The sequence below is a fragment of the Salvia hispanica genome, chromosome 3 (assembly GCF_029641045.1).
Source record: "Salvia hispanica isolate PSC_SH4W2 chromosome 3, Shi_PSC_v1, whole genome shotgun sequence".
Classification (NCBI taxonomy): Eukaryota; Viridiplantae; Streptophyta; class Magnoliopsida; order Lamiales; family Lamiaceae; genus Salvia; species Salvia hispanica.
In genome coordinates this window covers 55,225,848-55,244,394 of record NC_142694.1, presented here as the reverse complement: position 1 = coordinate 55,244,394, position 18,547 = coordinate 55,225,848, and the positions used below count along the sequence as shown (strand labels likewise).

At 35.8% G+C, this 18,547-nt stretch overlaps 3 protein-coding genes across 5 annotated transcripts; 1 reads left to right on the top strand and 2 right to left on the bottom strand.

The window, feature by feature from the left end:
* Positions 1 to 596: 596 nt before the first annotated feature.
* On the bottom strand, positions 597 to 1,292 carry LOC148931103 (brassinosteroid-responsive RING protein 1-like). Its single transcript, XM_089067734.1, has one exon. The coding sequence runs from the start codon at positions 1,172 to 1,174 to the stop codon at positions 689 to 691; it is 486 nt and encodes a 161-aa protein (XP_088923860.1). The 5' UTR covers positions 1,175 to 1,292; the 3' UTR covers positions 597 to 688.
* Positions 1,293 to 10,814: 9,522 nt separating this feature from the next.
* On the top strand, positions 10,815 to 15,330 carry LOC148931102 (BTB/POZ domain-containing protein). Its single transcript, XM_089068202.1, has 2 exons — positions 10,815 to 11,774; positions 13,972 to 15,330. Exons 1-2 carry the CDS (start codon positions 11,007 to 11,009, stop codon positions 14,911 to 14,913), a joined length of 1,710 nt encoding a protein of 569 aa, XP_088924328.1. The 5' UTR covers positions 10,815 to 11,006; the 3' UTR covers positions 14,914 to 15,330.
* Positions 15,215 to 16,928, bottom strand: LOC148931101 (phosphoglycerate mutase-like protein AT74). 3 transcript variants are annotated; one of them, XR_016137018.1, is made up of 5 exons: positions 16,285 to 16,928; positions 16,094 to 16,213; positions 15,741 to 16,035; positions 15,504 to 15,677; positions 15,215 to 15,391 (listed from the first exon to the last, which is right to left on the bottom strand). XR_016137018.1 is itself a non-coding variant. In XM_089068204.1 (5 exons), the coding sequence occupies exons 1-4, from the start codon at positions 16,652 to 16,654 to the stop codon at positions 15,569 to 15,571; spliced, it is 894 nt and encodes a 297-aa protein (XP_088924330.1). In that variant the 5' UTR covers positions 16,655 to 16,928; the 3' UTR covers positions 15,215 to 15,391; positions 15,536 to 15,568. The 3 variants fall into 3 exon arrangements, 2 of the variants coding, with proteins under 2 accessions (XP_088924330.1, XP_088924329.1); XM_089068204.1 differs by having other exon boundaries at positions 15,536 to 15,677; XM_089068203.1 differs by lacking the exon at positions 15,215 to 15,391 and having other exon boundaries at positions 15,393 to 15,677.
* Positions 16,929 to 18,547: the final 1,619 nt, after the last annotated feature.

The following is an 18,547-nucleotide window of genomic DNA, read 5'->3' as shown; positions in this document are numbered from 1 at the left end:
TAGGTACCTAATAATGGTCATAGATCATTTTTTTTTTGTTGTAAGGTGTTTGATAATACTATATGATAGCTACTCGAGAGTGCAGTCTTTTTTGTATGTAGCCCACAACTCATTTAAAGTGTTGTAGTTGAAGGACAAGGATTAGCTACCTAAAAATGTTCATAGATCAATTATATCCACTTATAAACTATTCCAGAGTTTTATTAATTTATTAATTTACATAGTACATGAACAAATCACTTTAAAAGATTTAATCCGTAGTAAGAAATTCTATAGAAAAATTTAAGTATTCTTAAAGTGGAACAAATTGTTTCACCAAGGATTGTCCAAACCTCTAACTTTTTGAATATAAAAGGTAAAAAGAGATGTGCATTGTAATTCAATTTTATAATTAAAATGAATGAAATATAAGTAATATCCGAATAAGATCCGAGTAAGATAAGAGAAGACGAATAAACAAGACAAAATAAGAAACCCACAGCTTAATGAAAAGCAGCAACACTATGATTATTTTTTAAGCGACAGCTTCACCAACCTTAGCGTCAGTGTAGTGTAGCAACAGACAATAAACTGCGCTTAATAAAAAACAATTAAAATAATAATAAGTGGAAAACCTCATCTCCTTTTGATTCGTAATATTTACATTTTTTACAAAGGGATAAATAGCGAAATTAATGTACAAAAAGCGCTACGAACCGGAGGAAATCGGCAAATATTCAGCGTAGAGATCGGAAATGCCGGAGGCGAGCCAGAGCTTCTCGTTGAAGGCGGCCTGCATCTCCTCGGGGACGAATTGCGTGCGGCAGAGCGGGCAGGTCTTCTGATCGTGGTCCATCCAGCGGTCGAGGCAGCTCCGGTGGAATATGTGCCGGCAATTCACCAGCCGCCGGATCTCATCCTCGTCGTCGAATTCGTACAGGCAGACCGCGCAGCTCTCCGGCGCCGCCGCCAAATCGGAGAATTTCACCACCGGGAGGAGCTCGCGGATGAGCGCCGCCGAGACGGAGCGCGGCTCGTGGTGGCGATGCGACGCGGCTGCGGGTTCGAGGAAATCGGCGAGGCCGAGGATGGAGAGAAGAGCGTGGGTGAATTTTCGGAAGAAGCCGAGGATTGTGAGGAGGGAGACGAGCAATTTGGGGAGGAAAAGGTCGGTGTATCCTACTGGAAACCCCATCTATACGGAAACGTGAAATTGGTGGTGCGGAGTGTGAAATTTGGTTATGGAAGAGATGGAAAGAGGAGAAAGGGATTAAATAGAAAAGGAAAAGGAAGAGCAAGTTTGAGTAATCACGTTGATGTGCGTCTAATTGGCCGACACCTGTGATAACGCCATTAAAATTTAACTCACACAACTAATTACTACTTTTATTTGCACTCAAAATTATACGCATAGGAATACTCCCTCCAACTTCATTGTGTCTGGGTATTTCTCAGCCGTCCAAATATACGTACCATAAAAATTAACTATTGTATTAATTTCGTATAAAAATGATTTTCGATCTTAATGTTGATGTGGCTTGCCAAAATCCACAATATATTTTTACAACTTGCACGAAATGAAATGACGTTTTATGCACGATTAATTCAAAAAAATCAGCATTCAAAAAGCCAAACATTTCACGACAAATTTCATCTATATCAAAACACAAACTTAACTCAAATTTAGGCAATTTCAAACAAAGATGAATAGCAAAAGGAGACATGAATTAGTTGTGGGCGCTTCGATAGTAAAGTTGTGTAAGTTCCAAAATGACAAAATGAGATATTATACAGTATCACAAGTTGAGAGAGTATAGATATACGGTGAATTCATATTTTACTGAATAAATTCACGAGTGATGAGTTTTTTTTAAAAAAACCATCATCTATAAATTCATAGGTAATTTATTATATACTATGCATGTATTGTATATATAAAGATATTCACACTGTATTGTGAAGCGCCTTTGAGCTCACATGAATAAAATAAAGGCATGCAGATGGATCTCTAATGATTGAATCATAGCATAATTAATACATGAGCTATGTATTTTATGTCTCCTGCCTATATTTATAAAATATAATCTCACTAAAAAAAACTTACTGATAAAAAAATTGAGACGCAATCACTTGCGTTGGAAAGTTTTTAAAAAATAACAACAATTTAGACGTAAAGCTTCCATTTGCGCCCTCTAATTTTAGTTACACACCAACAATAAGGACGCTTTTTAAAATGTTGATGATTTTTTTTGATAATCAAAAAGCTCGAGAAACAGTGAGTAAGGAAACAAAAAACAACACAGTTAGAAACACAAATTAGCATCCATAATTGTATTGAAAATGTCCTTAACAATTTTTTTGTAGTAGTGTCTGAATCGATAATTTGGAGATAAACACAAAAGAAATCAATATGAAATAAATTAGCAATTAGACCATTATGGAAGAAGATACTCTTGGTCAAGATTACCTTTTATGCTAAAGAAATGTATGATGATTTAATTATCATGATCGCATTAGATTATTCAACAATATCTTGGTTTTATAACAAATTAAATTTTTCCCACAGGCAAAAGATAAACAAAAAGGGGGAAATGGCATAAGCTAGCCAGTCTAAGAAGAAAGAGACTGGGAAAAAAACTAAAGGAAAGCAAGAATAAAAAGGAGTAGCAAATAATTGTTGAGTAGCAATCATGGTGTGCAAGAACCAAAAGAGAGAAAAGTAATGTGGATAGCAAATATCCTGATGGAATCTATTTTTAATTTCCACCAATTATACCTTTTTAGACTAATTGATATATTTATTCCTACGAAAATTATATCTTATTTCTCCATTATTATTTTTGCAATGATACATGCCATGTGTAGAACATAAAACCATATAGACAAAGCTGGATTTTGAATACGAATTCATTGTCATGACGAGGATCTACTTGTCTATACCAATCATTCTTTTTTGGAAGGTTTCAATTATATTATGGCATGTGTAGATTGTAAACTTTTAATGTGTTAAAGGCAGTGAAATTGGATGATATAAGCTCACTTGAGAAAAAGTGTTACTAGTGGACTTTAGTCTGACAGGATTAACGACGGATTATAAGTGACAAAACCACTAAGAAATTCTCCTGTGGATCTTTGACGGCTTGACTTATTCCAAAATCAATATCAAATATATCGCCGGATTATAGTCCAACGAGAATTACTAATAGACAATATATCCGATCACACGATCCTTTTCTTTCCTTACCACACTTCTCACCCACACCTCCCTTTGCCCCATCACCGTCACCTAGCCCTTGCCGTCACCACCCCATTGCTGCCGCTAAATTCACCTATTTTTTGTTCCCTTGATTCTTGCAAATTACTACTACTAGTTAGGGCTAGCTCAATTTCTGTAAATTAGTTATGGCTCTATATTCTCGAATGAATTTGCTAATTATGTTGTCGATAAATTGTACTCCTTCCATCCCATTTCATGTAACACATTTCTTTTCAGCACGTGTTTTTGAAAAATCATAATAAACACAGTGCCGAAAAGAAATGTGTCATATGGGACTGAGGGAGTAGCTAATTATTAAAGTTATGTTGTTTAGTACAATTAGTAATAGTTGCTATAACTGTTTATTAATAACAGTTGTTATGTTACTGCTAATTATTGAAAATATGAGTGGAGTTATTGATAGTAATTGCATATTTCTAATTGTTGCGAGTATTTTTGAACTTAAAGCTTGTGAATGGTTAATTACAAAGCTAATTATTGAAAATAAGAGTGAAGTTATTGATAGTAATTGCATGTTTCTAAATGTTGCGAGTGTTTTTGGACTTAAAGTTTGTGAATAGTTAAATAAGTACGAATTAAGGTGAACCTCTTTTACCTCATTTCCTTTACATATTTGTAACATGATTCAAATGGTGCTCATACATTGAGCATGCTTATGGTTTGTTGGTGGCTAATTATAATTTATTGAAAACCGAGCAATAATATGAACTAATATCACTCAAAATGTGAAATGAATCATACTTAAAAAAAAATTGAAAACCTGGAAAAAATAAAACAAAATACTCCACTAACTTAAACATTAAGGTCTAAAACGAGAAAGTTTGGGATCATAGGATAGAAATCATCAATAAAGAACCATTTTAGATAATTCCTTTAATGTGAAAAAAAGGAGATAAATTACGACAATATCACTCATCTCACCATTATGCTTTCGAAAACATCTCATAAAAGTGATTTCGAACTTAAAAGTTACACTTTTTTATGATGGTGATGAACACTTTTAACTTAATCCTCAGCTATTAAATATATACATTATTTATTTTAATCTTAGACATTAACCACTCTACAGCTAGCTCAACACAGATAATGCACACCATGTACTCATTTCATATAGAAACCTAGGTCATGCGTTCCTAATGCTACCTATTTGTCGTCAATATGTATCTTGCATTTTCAATACTAGTAGTAATTAATTAAACTATATATATGGCAAATGTACACTATTGATAAAATAAAATATAAAATTTGATACGATACAAAACAAAGATTTTCACATGGAGGGCCATAAGACAAAGCAAATGTGGAGACAATAGATAGTAGCAAAGTATGAAATAAATCTAAGAAGATTGGGGAAAAAAGGGATTGGAGAGAAAACAACAGGTGTGGCAATTGCAAACAAACCTAGTGGCTCATCATTTTCCCCAATCTTGGCACTATTTGAACCTCTCATGACATTGCCATCAACGCTTTAATTGGAACTTTCACTAAATATAATCTGATATCTGCAATACCTAATATACTAAAGAAATTACTATAGTCTATTTTGATGAAAATTGAATTAATCTTAATAAATGAACGAATCAAACATTGAAATATCATGAGTTCTTTTTAAATTTATTTGAACCTTTAATTTAAAGATAAGAGGACAAATATTTTACAAATTGAGTTGTGTTTGGTCGTTTAAGCATGATTTGCCACTTACTTCAAGTAATTCTTATATAAATTGCTCATTTGATATTTACACAACTATAATACTGCTATATTGTTTATATTTTGTTTATTTATAGTCTAATTAATTAAAGAAATTGGAAATATTATGAAAAGCGCGTGACAGTGAATTGTGGGTAGAGAGTGGAGGCGTGGATGTATGTGAGACCATGTCTTTATATGCCAAAGACATTGGGGCCTATCTCGTTTTTTGTTTTCGTTTCGTTTCGTTTCAATCATTTTGCCTTTTTATCTGTTTTATTCTTAATGGTGGGGTTTACTGTAAATAACGGAACTTCTTATTTTCAAATTTCAACATCCTTTTCTGCACGTTGACACACTCATCACCCACATACATACCAATCACAATCTAACTCCAAATCGACCTCAATGAATCAATTAAAATGTGCAAGGTGATGGACGGCGGATGAGTACGTATAGAATGAAACATCAAAGACTTGAGACAAACCACTTATTGTCAAATATCAATAGCAAATTATGAAACACTATTAAAATATGAGTTTTTACAACCAACATGGGTGGTGTGATGGTTTAACATCTCATTTTTTAAGTCTGATGTGAGGGGTTTGATCAAGGGCGCGCACAGAATTTTGTTAGTGTAGGAGCTATATATTCTAAACTTTTGTAAGATAATATATTTTGTTATTTTGATAGGGAATTTCGCATATTAATTTACATAAAATACAAACAATATCATAATATTATACAACTAAAGAAGTTAAAAAAAATACTGGAAAGGGCTTAAGCCCCCTCCTTGAGCATATGGGTGTCCGCTAATGATTCGATCGAATGCCCATATGAATGGAGTGTCTACTTCTTATATGGTAACATCAAGTATTTTTTTTATTTCTCAAATTTCATCAATTTCAAGTTAAAACCTGCATATTTCTCAAATTAAAATTTTATTTTTAGTGACGGAAGGAAGCAGTAATACAAATTTATTCTTATTATAATAGGTGAAGAATAATATAATAAATGTATAATTTGAAACTAGAGGACTAAGAATATGAGATTTGATATCAATTTATTCATACGAAAATGATTACAGGTAAACAATGCATGATTTTAGGTCGACTATCTAGTTTGATTGATCGAATTGTTCTTAGACCAACCAACTCGGATCCGATTGGTGTGGGCTATATATTTATCATACATTCATCTAAGAGCATCAGCAATGTTGGACGTCCGTCATTAGGCGCGAAGGAGACGGACGCGGAAGTCCCTTGCGGACACCAGAGATCCGCGACATTCGCGACGCCAGGCGGACGTCCGCCATTGTGGCAGACCGACGGACATCCCGATGCGATTTTTTGAAAAAACTCTAAATATACGGCTCGTTGCAAACTCTAAATATACGACTCATTGCAAACTCTATACAGCGAGACCCCGTTGGCTAGCGGCAAATTATATAGATTCAACGCATATGTATGCTTTTTTTTAAAAAAATAAAATCGTTGCATTTTTCCCGTATTCGTGTCTAAATTATAATTTCGTAAATTGTTTAATTTGGTGAATTCGTGATTTTTTATTATTGTGGAAGTCCGTCAGGATGTCCTTGGGGATGTCCGCCTCTGTGCAGTGGGCTATCCTTATGACATGGCAGTGCTGTGAGAGGTCCTTATGACGTGGCAGGAGGTATTTTTGGGAAGTCCGTCGGGATGTCCGCCGGGACATCTGTTCCACTGCAGATGCTCTAATGACATTATCTACTACTTCATGAAATGAGATTTGGTTGTGTGTGATTACCAAGAAAAGTTAACAGTTGAAAATAGGTAGTTGAAAGTCCTATCTTATTGTAGGTTCATGATTTATACATATATAAAAGGGGAGTTTTGGGAGTTTTTGTATAACTATTTTATGAGAAGGATGTTAACGCAATAAACAAAAGTTATTAAATTGGTTAATTGATTACAATCATGATCATATAAATAATTGGACGGTTACATATGGTGATGGAAATTTATGATAAGAATTAATTCCCGTGCAACAGCATTACACAATTTCCTTCATCTTCCTTGAGTTTTGGAGTAAATAAAAAGAGTTTAATGTGTGATTGAAATAATTTAATATTATGATCCATTACTAATGTTATGTCTCAATTCAATCATGCATATCAAGTCTCGTACGTTAAATTACATCTAACTAATTGTGCAAAGAAATAAAAAAGAAATAAAATAAAAAGAGAGATCTCTTATAAGAATAATGGCTTGAGTAGTGGAGGATGATAGTGGAGAGACATTTATTTGGCTTTTCATTTCTTGTAACCTTCATTGCTTTAACTTTATGGTTTAAGGCAACTTAATTACATAACCTTTCGCATTCTTATTTTGTACCTATAAAAAGCATTGATTTGTTGATGGATTACACATCAACAACAGCATTTTCCTCCTTTCTAAAGTTTTCTATATTTTAGTGTGCATTTTAGGAGCATTATATTGTTTGATTCTTGAAGCTTCATCAAGTTCATTAGTGTCTAATAGTTTGTAGTGTTTCTACATATTATGAGGAAGTTCTTTTATCTATAGGAACAATATGCCAATCCGAGAGCAAATAGTTGGAAGTAATTTGTCTTGTGGGCCGGAAAGAGGGTTTTTCTCGACTCAACTTATAGTTCGATTTGTTTTACTATTTTCATTGTAATTTATATTCTACTTATTGTTGTATAATTGTAAATTTGTACTATAGTTAGAATAGTACCTACTACGGTTTAGGAATAATTTCTAATTGTGATAGTAATCTAATTTTAAATATTTAAATGAATATTCCTACAAAATTATCAAGTTGATAATCTTAGTATACTATCGTAGTACAATAGACAATTTAACTATAATATGTAGTACTATTTTAAATTGTCAATAAATGGACAATTTAAAATGCAATAAATTATAGTTTAATTGTCTACTCACTTTTAGATGTTTATGTGAATGTTATTTTTATTATAAACATTTTTTATATTTATATAAATACTTTAATTTTAATTTTATATTCATCATCACAAATAGTAGTGTATGGTATTATTTGTGAATTTATTCAATTTGTTAAATTATTTTGTACAATGCTAAATTTTTGAACTGGAACGAAGGGAGTATTTTATTGATATTTGGGAGATATTCACATGTTTGCCATTTTGAATTAAAAAAAAAGTTTAATTTAAACTAATTTTAGTTATTGAATTTATGCATCTTAATCGGCATTTTATGATATAGGTTTGGAAATTATTGAGCATTACTGTAGCCGACAGTTTCATATGTTAATTATAATTATTATAAAATCATGTTATGATGCTTGTTGCAGTTCTAATGTAGAAGATGAAAAGCTTTTTAAGTTTTAAACATAGGGAAGTTTCGAGGTTTTTAATTTAGTAAGTGAAAGGTTTTGTAACGTCCCCTTCTCTCCATGCATCACACGTCAAAGTTTTAATTTTATCATGGCAAATGAAAGGTTTTGTACCACCCCATTCATATATATAATAGTACCACTCACTCTCTTCCTCTCACATCCATAATTCTCTCTCTTTTTTCTCTCTAAAACTCATTATTATAATGGTGGTGCTATCTCACGATCGGCAATCTCACCCACATGAAGACATGCAAGGCGGGCAGCAGCCATCCCCGTCGTGGACCTACCTTAATCTGGCGTCAAAACCCTCATTGTAGACGCTACAAAGAGCTTGGTTTCATAAAAGTGGTCTACCATAGAATCTCCATGGCTTTCCTCAAATTTGGAAGTTGGAGCCATGAAATATTTTCAACTTCTCCACCAACCCCGACCTCGCCTCCCGCAAAACTAACTCCACACCGTGCCGGGAATCTCCCAAACACTAATAACAAATGGTATTTAACATGGATTGACTTATATCTTATATTGTAACTTATGCATATTGATAACTCGCCTTTTAAAAATCTCGACGACAAATACCTCCATCAACAAATGTCAGGTTTTTTGAAATAAAAATAACAAATAGTTTAGAACTGGGACGGAGGGAGAATTTTATTGATATTTGGCTCATTTGTTAGTCATGATGAATATATTTTAAAGTTAAGGGTTTAACATTTAGGTTTCAAGGTTTGGGTTTTTAGTGTTTAGGGTCACTATATTGCAATGAAATGAATGTTTCGAAGATGAATGAGGGAAGTTAAAAACTATAATGAAACAAAACAAAATCTCTATAAATACTTCTCACGTGTTGAAATTTTAGGAGAAACGATTCATGTACAATTTGCATGGGTTCAGTCTTTTTTGACATTTATATTATTACTATTAGTTTGGTTAATTGTAGATTATAGTTATTCTTTTAGTTATAAGGAACGAAGGGAATATGTTTTAGTTGTATAAAATTCATAGTCATTTTGTTTATAATTTTTAATATAATAATATTGTTTCTAATTTTATTTAATTAATTTATAATCTAAAATTAATTTTTGAAAATATTTTAATCTGTGCATCGCACGGCGTGATGCTAGTTAATACTAATACTCCACTTGGATTTCATTTTGTTTGGATATGACATTACTCTAGTGTCGATTTGAATTAGGGGTGTCGAAACGGGTACCCGCGGGTACCCGCACCCGACGAGTCGGGTACCCGCACCCGATTTCAACCGAAATTGTTGTCCCGATACCCGCCCCGCACTGTGTCGGGTATACCCGATACCCGACTCGGGTATCCCGCACCCGACATGGCGGGTACCCGACCCGACCCGATTTTTTTTTGTAAATCATTTTTTTTATTATTTGTATATTCCAAACTTGTTGATCGCCATCCATGATAATGTAAGTATTTTTATGCATCCTAAAAACACATAAAATAAATCCACAAATCATTAAACATTGAAAATTTATAATTTAATAAGTATCTATATAGGCTACTGTATATATATTGAATATGTGTGTGTAGCATATGCTACTGTATACATTAATAAAATACTTATGCTAATGTATAGTGGTATATAATATTGGTAATTGTATGTTGAAAAACACGATTTATTCTTAATAGAGGAAGAAAGACAAAAAAAAGTTATATGTTGGATGTGAGTCAGTGACCGAGATAATTTAAAAATTATACTATTAATATTAAAAATTACAAAATAGCAAACTAATCGGGTAATTTTCGGGATTATCGGGTATCCCGAGCGGGTATCGGGTATACCTGATACCCGCAAAATCCAAAATATGATTACCCGATCCCGACCTGTTACCCGTTTCCATCGGGTAGCGGGTACCCAATACCCGAAGGGTATCAGGTCGGGTGTGCGGGTACCCAATACCCGCTACCCGTTTCGACACCCCTAATTTGAATCACACATCCGAATCAAAAATTCAAAGTGCATTTACTGAAATTAAGGTTGGCGCAAATATACGTTGGGCTTGCCTTGGCTAAGCCCAGTTGCTTAAGTGTTGTGGGCCATCACTATTCTCTAATCTCACACATATGTTCTCAAAATAATACCCTCATTCGTACGACATTTAAGTTTGTTGAAGAAATAAATATGTGAGATATTTCCTAATGTCTTTATAATTGTCGGTGTTGATTCAATCTGTGGCTATTATAAATGTACAGGCTGTGATCAATTTTTAATTATTACTCTCGTAACCATTTTATTAAATGAAATGTGTGTTTTACTTTTACAAGTTTTTAATAACAATGTTGTCAATGGCGCCTAGTCTAAAACAAATTTGAAATTACACATACTATACATTTTTCTTTAATACTACTACTATGTTGTCAAAAATACTCATTATATTTTGTACGTTTATACCAATATCCTGCAACATAAAGCATGGTCATAAATGATAACAAAAGTGAAAATCACATTCAAAATTCAAAAAAGAGTAATCCCCATAATTGATAAATCCACTTTGTTTAACACTGAAAAATAAGAAACATTCGATGGTGTAATCCAATCCCAGGCATTGAAGCAATCGCCATCTGAATTTCTTACGCTGTTGCCAATGCCAATGCAGCCCTAGAGCTACCAGACAAAATTTTACCCCCAAATTGACTCCAATAAAGACACATTAGTATGGCAGGCACCACCACTCACCTCAACTCCCACTCCCAAATCCTCAAGATCAAACGCCGCCGCTGCCGCGAGACCACCATCACCACCACCACCACCACCGATCCCACTTCCTCCGCCGCCGCCATCTCCCCCGACGCAAATCCGCCTCAGATCCGCCCCGCCATGGGACCCTACGGCGCCGGCGACGGCTTCCCCTCCTCGCTCAGCAAATTCAACTCCGCGCTCACCGCCGGCCTCCTCAACCCAATGTCTCCGCCTCCGCCGCCGCAGGATAAAACCCGCTCGAGTCCCACGCTTTTCGAGATGATGGCGAATGAGCCGGACAGCCTGCCTAGGGCGCCGCCTGCCGCCTTTGAGAACGGCGCCGCCGCGGTTAAAAATCAGCAGGGCGCGAGGCTCGCTGCGAATGTGGATAAGCAGGCGCTGATGCAGCAGCGGCTGCTGGATCTGCTGGCGTCGAGGAGCCCTGGGAATCAGTTCAATGACGCGGCCTCGAGCGATGTGATGCTCACTTTGAGCTCCAAGGACGGTGTGAGTGTTTCAATTAGGGTTCACAGGCAGATCCTTGTGGTTCACAGTCGTTTTTTCGCGTTAAAATTGAATGAGAGCTGGGTTAAGCAGCAAGGGAGCTGGGTTCCGTACAATGTGGAGATTGCTGATTGTGATGATATTGAGGTTTACATTGAGACTCTGAGGCTAATGTATTCTAAAGACTTGAGGAGGAAGTTGATGAAGGAGGATGTGCAGCGGGTGCTCGGTATACTTAGGGTAATCTCGCAATGCACATCAATTATCTTGATTTTTACTCTCTGCATAACTGTTTTTACCTAATTTGTGTGTGCTTGTTCATATTCAAGAGCTGCAAATGTAGAAATGTGTTAGGTATGTAGAAGTTTGAGTAATGTTGTTGTTGGTTAGTTAATTAAGATGACGGGATGACCATGTGAAAACTTAGGTCTAGCTCTTTATACTTTTCAATCTTAATGATGGATGAATGACAATGTGGCTTATTGGTATTGTAATGTGACAAATTAGAAAAGGGGTATACATCTAGATTGTGTTCGTTATGCCTTTCTCAATTATTCAACTTTGAATAGGGTTGTGGTATATGTAATTGGCATACTGACCAGGAGAGGCTAAGAGGCAGCTAAGAAATGACTTCTAGCCTTTGATACACTCACAAACTACGGAACAGAAGACATACTTATTTTATGTGCTAATGGCCCTTAGATGAGGATTTACAAATGACAGGAATCCTTATAAGGATTTTAAAGATGGACCCACCTACTACTTTGATCACAACATACCTTCTTGTTTTACGGCATGTGATAAATGAGAATATAACTTCTGCTGGTACATGTGTCTGATCAACATACTCCAACAAAATATGCTAAGATTTCACAACTTTTGGAAAGCTTTAAAGCTTCAACTGCTTAGCGAAGATACCAAGACTTGACAGTTGATTTTAAATCTGAACTTTCTTCTCATGATCTGTACTATAAAATGATCACTTGTGCCATATTACTGACAAGCTACATGTTAAGTATACATCATACTGGTAGAAAATATGTTCCCCGCTTCTTTTTATATTATGATATGGTTATTGCGAATAATAGATAATTGATTCCATGATGGCATGGAAGGATTCGAACCTCCAAATGGCAGGACCAAAACCTGTTACGTTACCTTACCACTTGGCCACAGCCCATTTCAATTTCTGATTGACACTAAGAAACAAAAATATTTTTATAGGTTGTTTGTCAATGCCAGCCCAAATAAATATCTAGAAAGATTCCATATCTATGGAATATAGACTTTCTATATCTATAGAATAATAGAATGGACTGGTATTCCAATTTTAATACGCATAACATTTCAACTAAATATGACTAACTTGCATGAGTATCTTCTTTGCTTAGTCCTCTAAATATATAATATACTCTGATAAATTACACACCATCTTAATCCAGAAATGTCTGATTAATTCTGACTGGATAAAGTATTTTAAAGAAATCCAGTGTCAAAGTTTGACCTCAAAAGAAATTTTAAAATAGAACGACTGTGTTTGTAACTTGTAAGTATATGGGGATCCTTTAGCTAGTAATTTATCAATATCACATCTTCTCAATGAATTCATCCTATTATGTTAGAATATTGTTAAAAAGTAACATCTATGTATATGCTTACATTTATTATTTTGACGTATCAAATTTGGGGAAATGTTTTTATTGGTAATATGGTCTACTGTTTTCTGGATGAGCTTCCGATGAAATGATAGCTGTCACAAATCTGGCCCTTAGAGAAATGAGAAAAGAAAGGCAGAGTATGGTTTGCTCCATCTTTGAACTGGCGTGACTTGGCTTGGCTCTTACACTTAATATTCCATTGGGCTTATGTAATATGATTTGTGCTATTGACTGTTTAATATCTTAGAACAAGGTGCATACATGCTTTCTGTATATATAATACTCCCTCCGTCCCAAAAAAAAATAGTCTTCTTTTGCCATTTTCGGTCGTCCCACAAAAATAGTCATCTTCCATTTTTGGCAAGTTTTTCTCTCTTATGAGGTGATCCCGTTCTCCACTAACAATACTCCAATCACTTTTTTCTTTCTATCTCTCTCTTACTTTACCAATTTTGTATTAAAACCCGTGCCATCCCCAAAGTCCCTATTTTTATGGGACGGAGGGAGTACCACCCAGTGAAACCCAAGTCAGAATTCTATTCTTCAAAAGTACTTCATTTTGCTTCTGAGATGATCATGTAGACTCATACATATTTTGGCTGTTTATAGTATGTCAAATAATAATTATTTCCGTATGTGCCTCTCCTCAAAGATATTGGATATATTCCGTCAATCAATTCAAAGCATCTTGGTCGCTGGATTTTTGTGCTTTTACATTGTTAACAGCTATGTGATTATGTATATAACTAAACTTTAATTTTTCTGTCGGTCTCATATAGGTGTCGGTAGCAATTGGGTTTGATGCTGGTGTACTATCATGCTTGGAATACTTAGAAGCTGCTCCATGGGCTGAAGACGAAGAAGAGAAGGTGGCCTCCCTGTTATCAGAGCTTCGACTTGAAGGGGTTGGAGCTGGGGAAGTTTTGAAAAGAGTTTCTCTAGATGCTGCAGCTGGGCTTGATGACGGAAAGAATAGCGAAGAAGTGCTTCTCAAACTGTTACAGGTAGTTCTCGAAGGGAAAGATGAGAAGGCCAGGAGAGAGATGAAAGATTTGGTGACCAAATTGCTCCGGGAAAATTCATCACAGAAAGATTTGAGGAAGGAGTCTATGTACTTTGCTTTTGACGAGTGCTTGAAATTACTTTCTCGTCACTTCTTACAGGCAGCACATGGGGACATGCAAGATATAGGTCAGATAGCGAGGCAGGCGGATAATTTGCATTGGCTGCTCGACATTATGATTGATAGACAGATTGCTGAGAACTTCCTTATAACATGGGCATCACAGTCTGAATTATCTGAGGCACATCCCAAAGTGCCTCCGATACACAGATACGAAGTCAGCAGAGTTACGGCCAGGCTGTTTGTGGGAATCGGAAAGAGAGAGCTGTTGGCCAGCAAAGAGGCCAGGTGTATGCTTTTGAAGACTTGGTTGGTACCCTTTTATGAGGATTTTAGATGGATGGGGAGGGCATCAAGGGGTCTTGATCGGCATTCAATTGAGGACGGTCTTAGCAACACCATATCAACCTTGCCAATGGCCTTACAGCAGGAAATTTTTGTTTCATGGTTCAACAGGTTTCTGAATGGAGCTGATGATTGTCCAAATATCCAGAGGGGATTCGAAGTTTGGTGGAGGAGGGCGTTTGTGAGACGAAAGGGCGAGGATGAGAGACCTCACCAAATGCGAATTATATCCGACACAATGGAGAACTCGTGAATTCAGGCATATCTCAACTTTTATTCACTATCAATCTTCATTCTCAAACTAGTTGAGAAATCAAATGCATATCTGCTGGGTTCTCAAAGATGCGGATTGGTGTTAACACATTCGACTATTGAACTGTTACCACCCTTTGATCTTTGGTTGAGGTCTCGAGCGAAGAAAGAGATTGCAGGCTAAGGCAATGAAGTGGAGTTGGAGATATCCAAATATCAGTTGCTGGTTGGAATGATTTTTCCTTTATTTTCTTTTTGACTTTGTATTTTATTTTTCCTGATTTGTTAATAAAGTGACATGGTTAGGACGAAGCAGTGATGAAGTGTGGATTGATTTAAACATATGTAGTTTCCATATCATGTAAGTGTGTGATCCATTGTGAAATACTACTATCTAGGCCTCCTCTCTCTTTCTTTCTTTCTTTCTTTCTTTGAAACTGCATTCTTTGATCTTTCACCTCCATGATTTTTACAACTATCTGCAATACCAAAACAAACTTATAGCTTCATCTAACAGTATACCTCTACAAATGTCACTGGTTAGGCCCAAACAGTGATGAAGTTATGCAGTGTGGATTCATCTACACATACCCATGTCATGTAAGTTTGGTAAAATGCTATACCTAGGCCTCTTTTTGCTTCTTTCCTTCTTTACACTACATCTTCTCTAGTGATCTTTCTTGACGGTCGTCCAAGTGAGTGAAGTAGCTAGGCCCCGTCGTGGTGCAGTCATAGTTTAGCTCACCAGGCTTGGCATGACTTTGCCTACATAATGGAAACAATCACATTAGCATATGTTAATTTGGAAGTAAGCATGTCATATTTTACCATTCTTGGTCAATCAGCATTTCTTCTGTTAGTCCAAACTCTTGCAGCTCCTCTCTAGAATGGTGCATTAACAAGGAGTACCTCCCTCCATAACCTCTTTCCATCACAAGAAACTTTCCGTTGCCAAAATTATGCAGCCCCTGAAACTGCTCGACCGTCCACTTATACCATCTCATCAAGAAAACGCGCAACGTCAGTCCATGTGACACTATCACTATGTTCATATCCGGGCTCTGCTCCCCCGGTGGCTGAAACCTCCCCACGTCAATATCACTTTTCAGCGTTTCCCTGAACCCTGATTCACTTCCACTTCACTCAATATAAATGAGACAAAACTTCATTCACATCCTTACCTGTGATTCTATCATAAACATCTGCAGCTGATTCGCCATTTGGAAACCTGTAGAAGAATCTCCCATACTGTTTCCTAGCAGCCTTTTCAATCTTCATCTGCTCTTGATCTTGGAAATTCCCTTCAAGCACAAACCATACAATTAAAAAGAAGCACAGTCTCAATATAAGCAAACAAATAATGAATGAATACCAAAATCCTGCTCTCTCAATCTTGGCTCTTCTCTAACACCAGCAATTCTTGATCTTTCAAATGCCTTAGCCAAATTCCGAAGAGTCTCGAGAGACCTTTTATAGGGAGAGACGTAGAAGTAGGCTTTCCAGTCATGAGCTCCATCTCTCTCTATCATCTTCCTAATTTCTCTACCACACTCCTCCGCCTCGGCTATCCCCTGCTCCGTCAGCATCACCTTCGGGTCAGCCACTCGTGTGTACACGCACTCATCCACGTTGCCTTGGCTCTGCCCGTGCCTGACCAGGATTATCCTGCGTGGCCGCGGAGGCTTCGCCTTCTCATGGCTGCATATTATGGCACAAGTGTTGCAGGGGACTCGACCAGCCATTTTTCATCAGCTATACTTGGACCTTCCTTTTCTTCAACTAGTTTGGGAATAGGATAGATTGATTCTGATATTTCATAATATTGGACCTTTTGTTGCCAAAAAAATGTATTAGAAGACCATATAATAATCACAATTGCTGTACATGACCAACTAACAACACTTTTAAGTAAAAAACGCTAATTGAGATGTCATAAATATATCATGTATATGAAAGTAGTAACTAATGTCGAGGCCATTGAGAAATATGATGAATAAATCAAGATTGTTTTATCGATTATCCGAGGCATCTTATGGTGTTGCGTGACTTTATTCCGATGAAATTAAGAAAAAATATATTAAAAAAAAATACTATGGAGTATTAGTATTATTGTAATGATGGGGATAAAAATGTGGTCCTTGTGGAGTTCCAAATGTGTGGCATAAGTGAAGTTGGATCCATTCGAGATAAAATATTGTAAACAGTTAAGCAAGTGGCCCTTAATGTTTGGAAGAGGGGTGATTTTTATTATATCCTTCATTTAACTTGTAGTAATAGATTATTAAAAAAGATTTAAGTATTTTCGTCATTATAATCCCAGAAACATGAAGGAAATGGATCCAAATTTTTGAACTGAGTACTATTTATTTGTTTGTGATTTTATGAATACTATTAGTTATATTCAAACTTTATGTTTAGCGTAATCATCTCTCATTTTGTGGAATCGAATATATACTAGTGGAGTAAAATCGTTTGCCATGTGGGCCGATTAGAATTTCTATTTCTATACTACTACTACTACTCTATTTATTTATGCTGAATTTTGCTTCTGTCGCTCTCACAATTATAGTAGGACTATTTACATAGTGCGTTAAAGGGGCAGAAAGTTTAGCCACAAACTCGAAAAAAGCTTTGAGTCAAGACAAATGACCATGCTATTTTTTTTTGGTTAAAAAAACGGACAAAGCCCAATTATAACGGTCGCAATAAACACCTAATCTATCATTCATCAATCAAACACTAAGACCCAAAGAAGGAATTCTAAAACAAGAACACATTTTTGAATGTATGTGTAATATGACAGAATGTCAGCAGCGAAATTCCCTTCCTTGTGCACGTGACGGAGCACCACTGAGAAAGGAATATGCACGCATGAACCTGAACCTGAAACTCGACAGGTGTATCTGGACACCTGATCAATATGCACGCGTGACTGGATAGTTATGTGTCAAGCCACATACACTTGTTTGCCGCGTTGTGTCCTACATGTCCAATGTAGGATTAGGCTATCGTAATAGGTCCAAAAAGGTTAAGCTAAGCTCGGATAAAGCCAAAGTCCCAAGACCAATTGGCAAGGTCTAAGGCCCACGGCCCGGCTCGCAGCACGAGGCGGGCTGCGGTACTCGCGTGTGAAGTTTATCGCGTATTTTTGTGCACATTATTGCAAGTTTAATAAAGACTCTAAAATCAATGTGAGAATAATTAACACACATTTTAATTAATCTGATCATAGCTCCATTTTATTTATCACTGTGAATTGGTTTAGAAGAAATGAATATATCATAATCATCTACTCAAAACATAAATTGATATTATATCATTTAATTTTACAAAATTAAATGTTCTATTATTTGAACAACCCGATCAAAATAGTTTGGTCGGACTTAGATTCCAACAATATTTATATGTTAGAGAATAAAAGACAATTTCATAAAAAGCATATTACGCTTTATTTCATATTCAGCACGGGTCAAAAATATTACTATTGTGATTAGTTGAGTTGAGTACTACGTCGAATTTGTCCATAACTCTATTATTCTATTAGAAAAATGCCATGAAGATAATTGCAAAGATATATAGATTATATAGTAAGCTTTAATTAGCTTGACTTATAGATAGTTTGATGGAATAGAAGT

Coding starts and splice junctions, on each gene's coding strand:
- LOC148931101 (XM_089068204.1), bottom strand. CDS start 16,654: ATGGCTGGTCGAGTCCCCTGCAACACTTGTGCCATAATATGCAGCCAT. Junction 16,214..16,284: donor ATTGAGAGAGCAGGATTTTG/GTATTCATTCAT, acceptor TTGTGCTTGAAG/GGAATTTCCAAGATCAAGAG. Junction 15,678..15,740: donor ATGCTGATTGACCAAGAATG/GTAAAATATGAC, acceptor TCCATTATGTAG/GCAAAGTCATGCCAAGCCTG.
- LOC148931103 (XM_089067734.1), bottom strand. CDS start 1,174: ATGGGGTTTCCAGTAGGATACACCGACCTTTTCCTCCCCAAATTGCTC.
- LOC148931102 (XM_089068202.1), top strand. CDS start 11,007: ATGGCAGGCACCACCACTCACCTCAACTCCCACTCCCAAATCCTCAAG. Junction 11,775..13,971: donor GGGTGCTCGGTATACTTAGG/GTAATCTCGCAA, acceptor GGTCTCATATAG/GTGTCGGTAGCAATTGGGTT.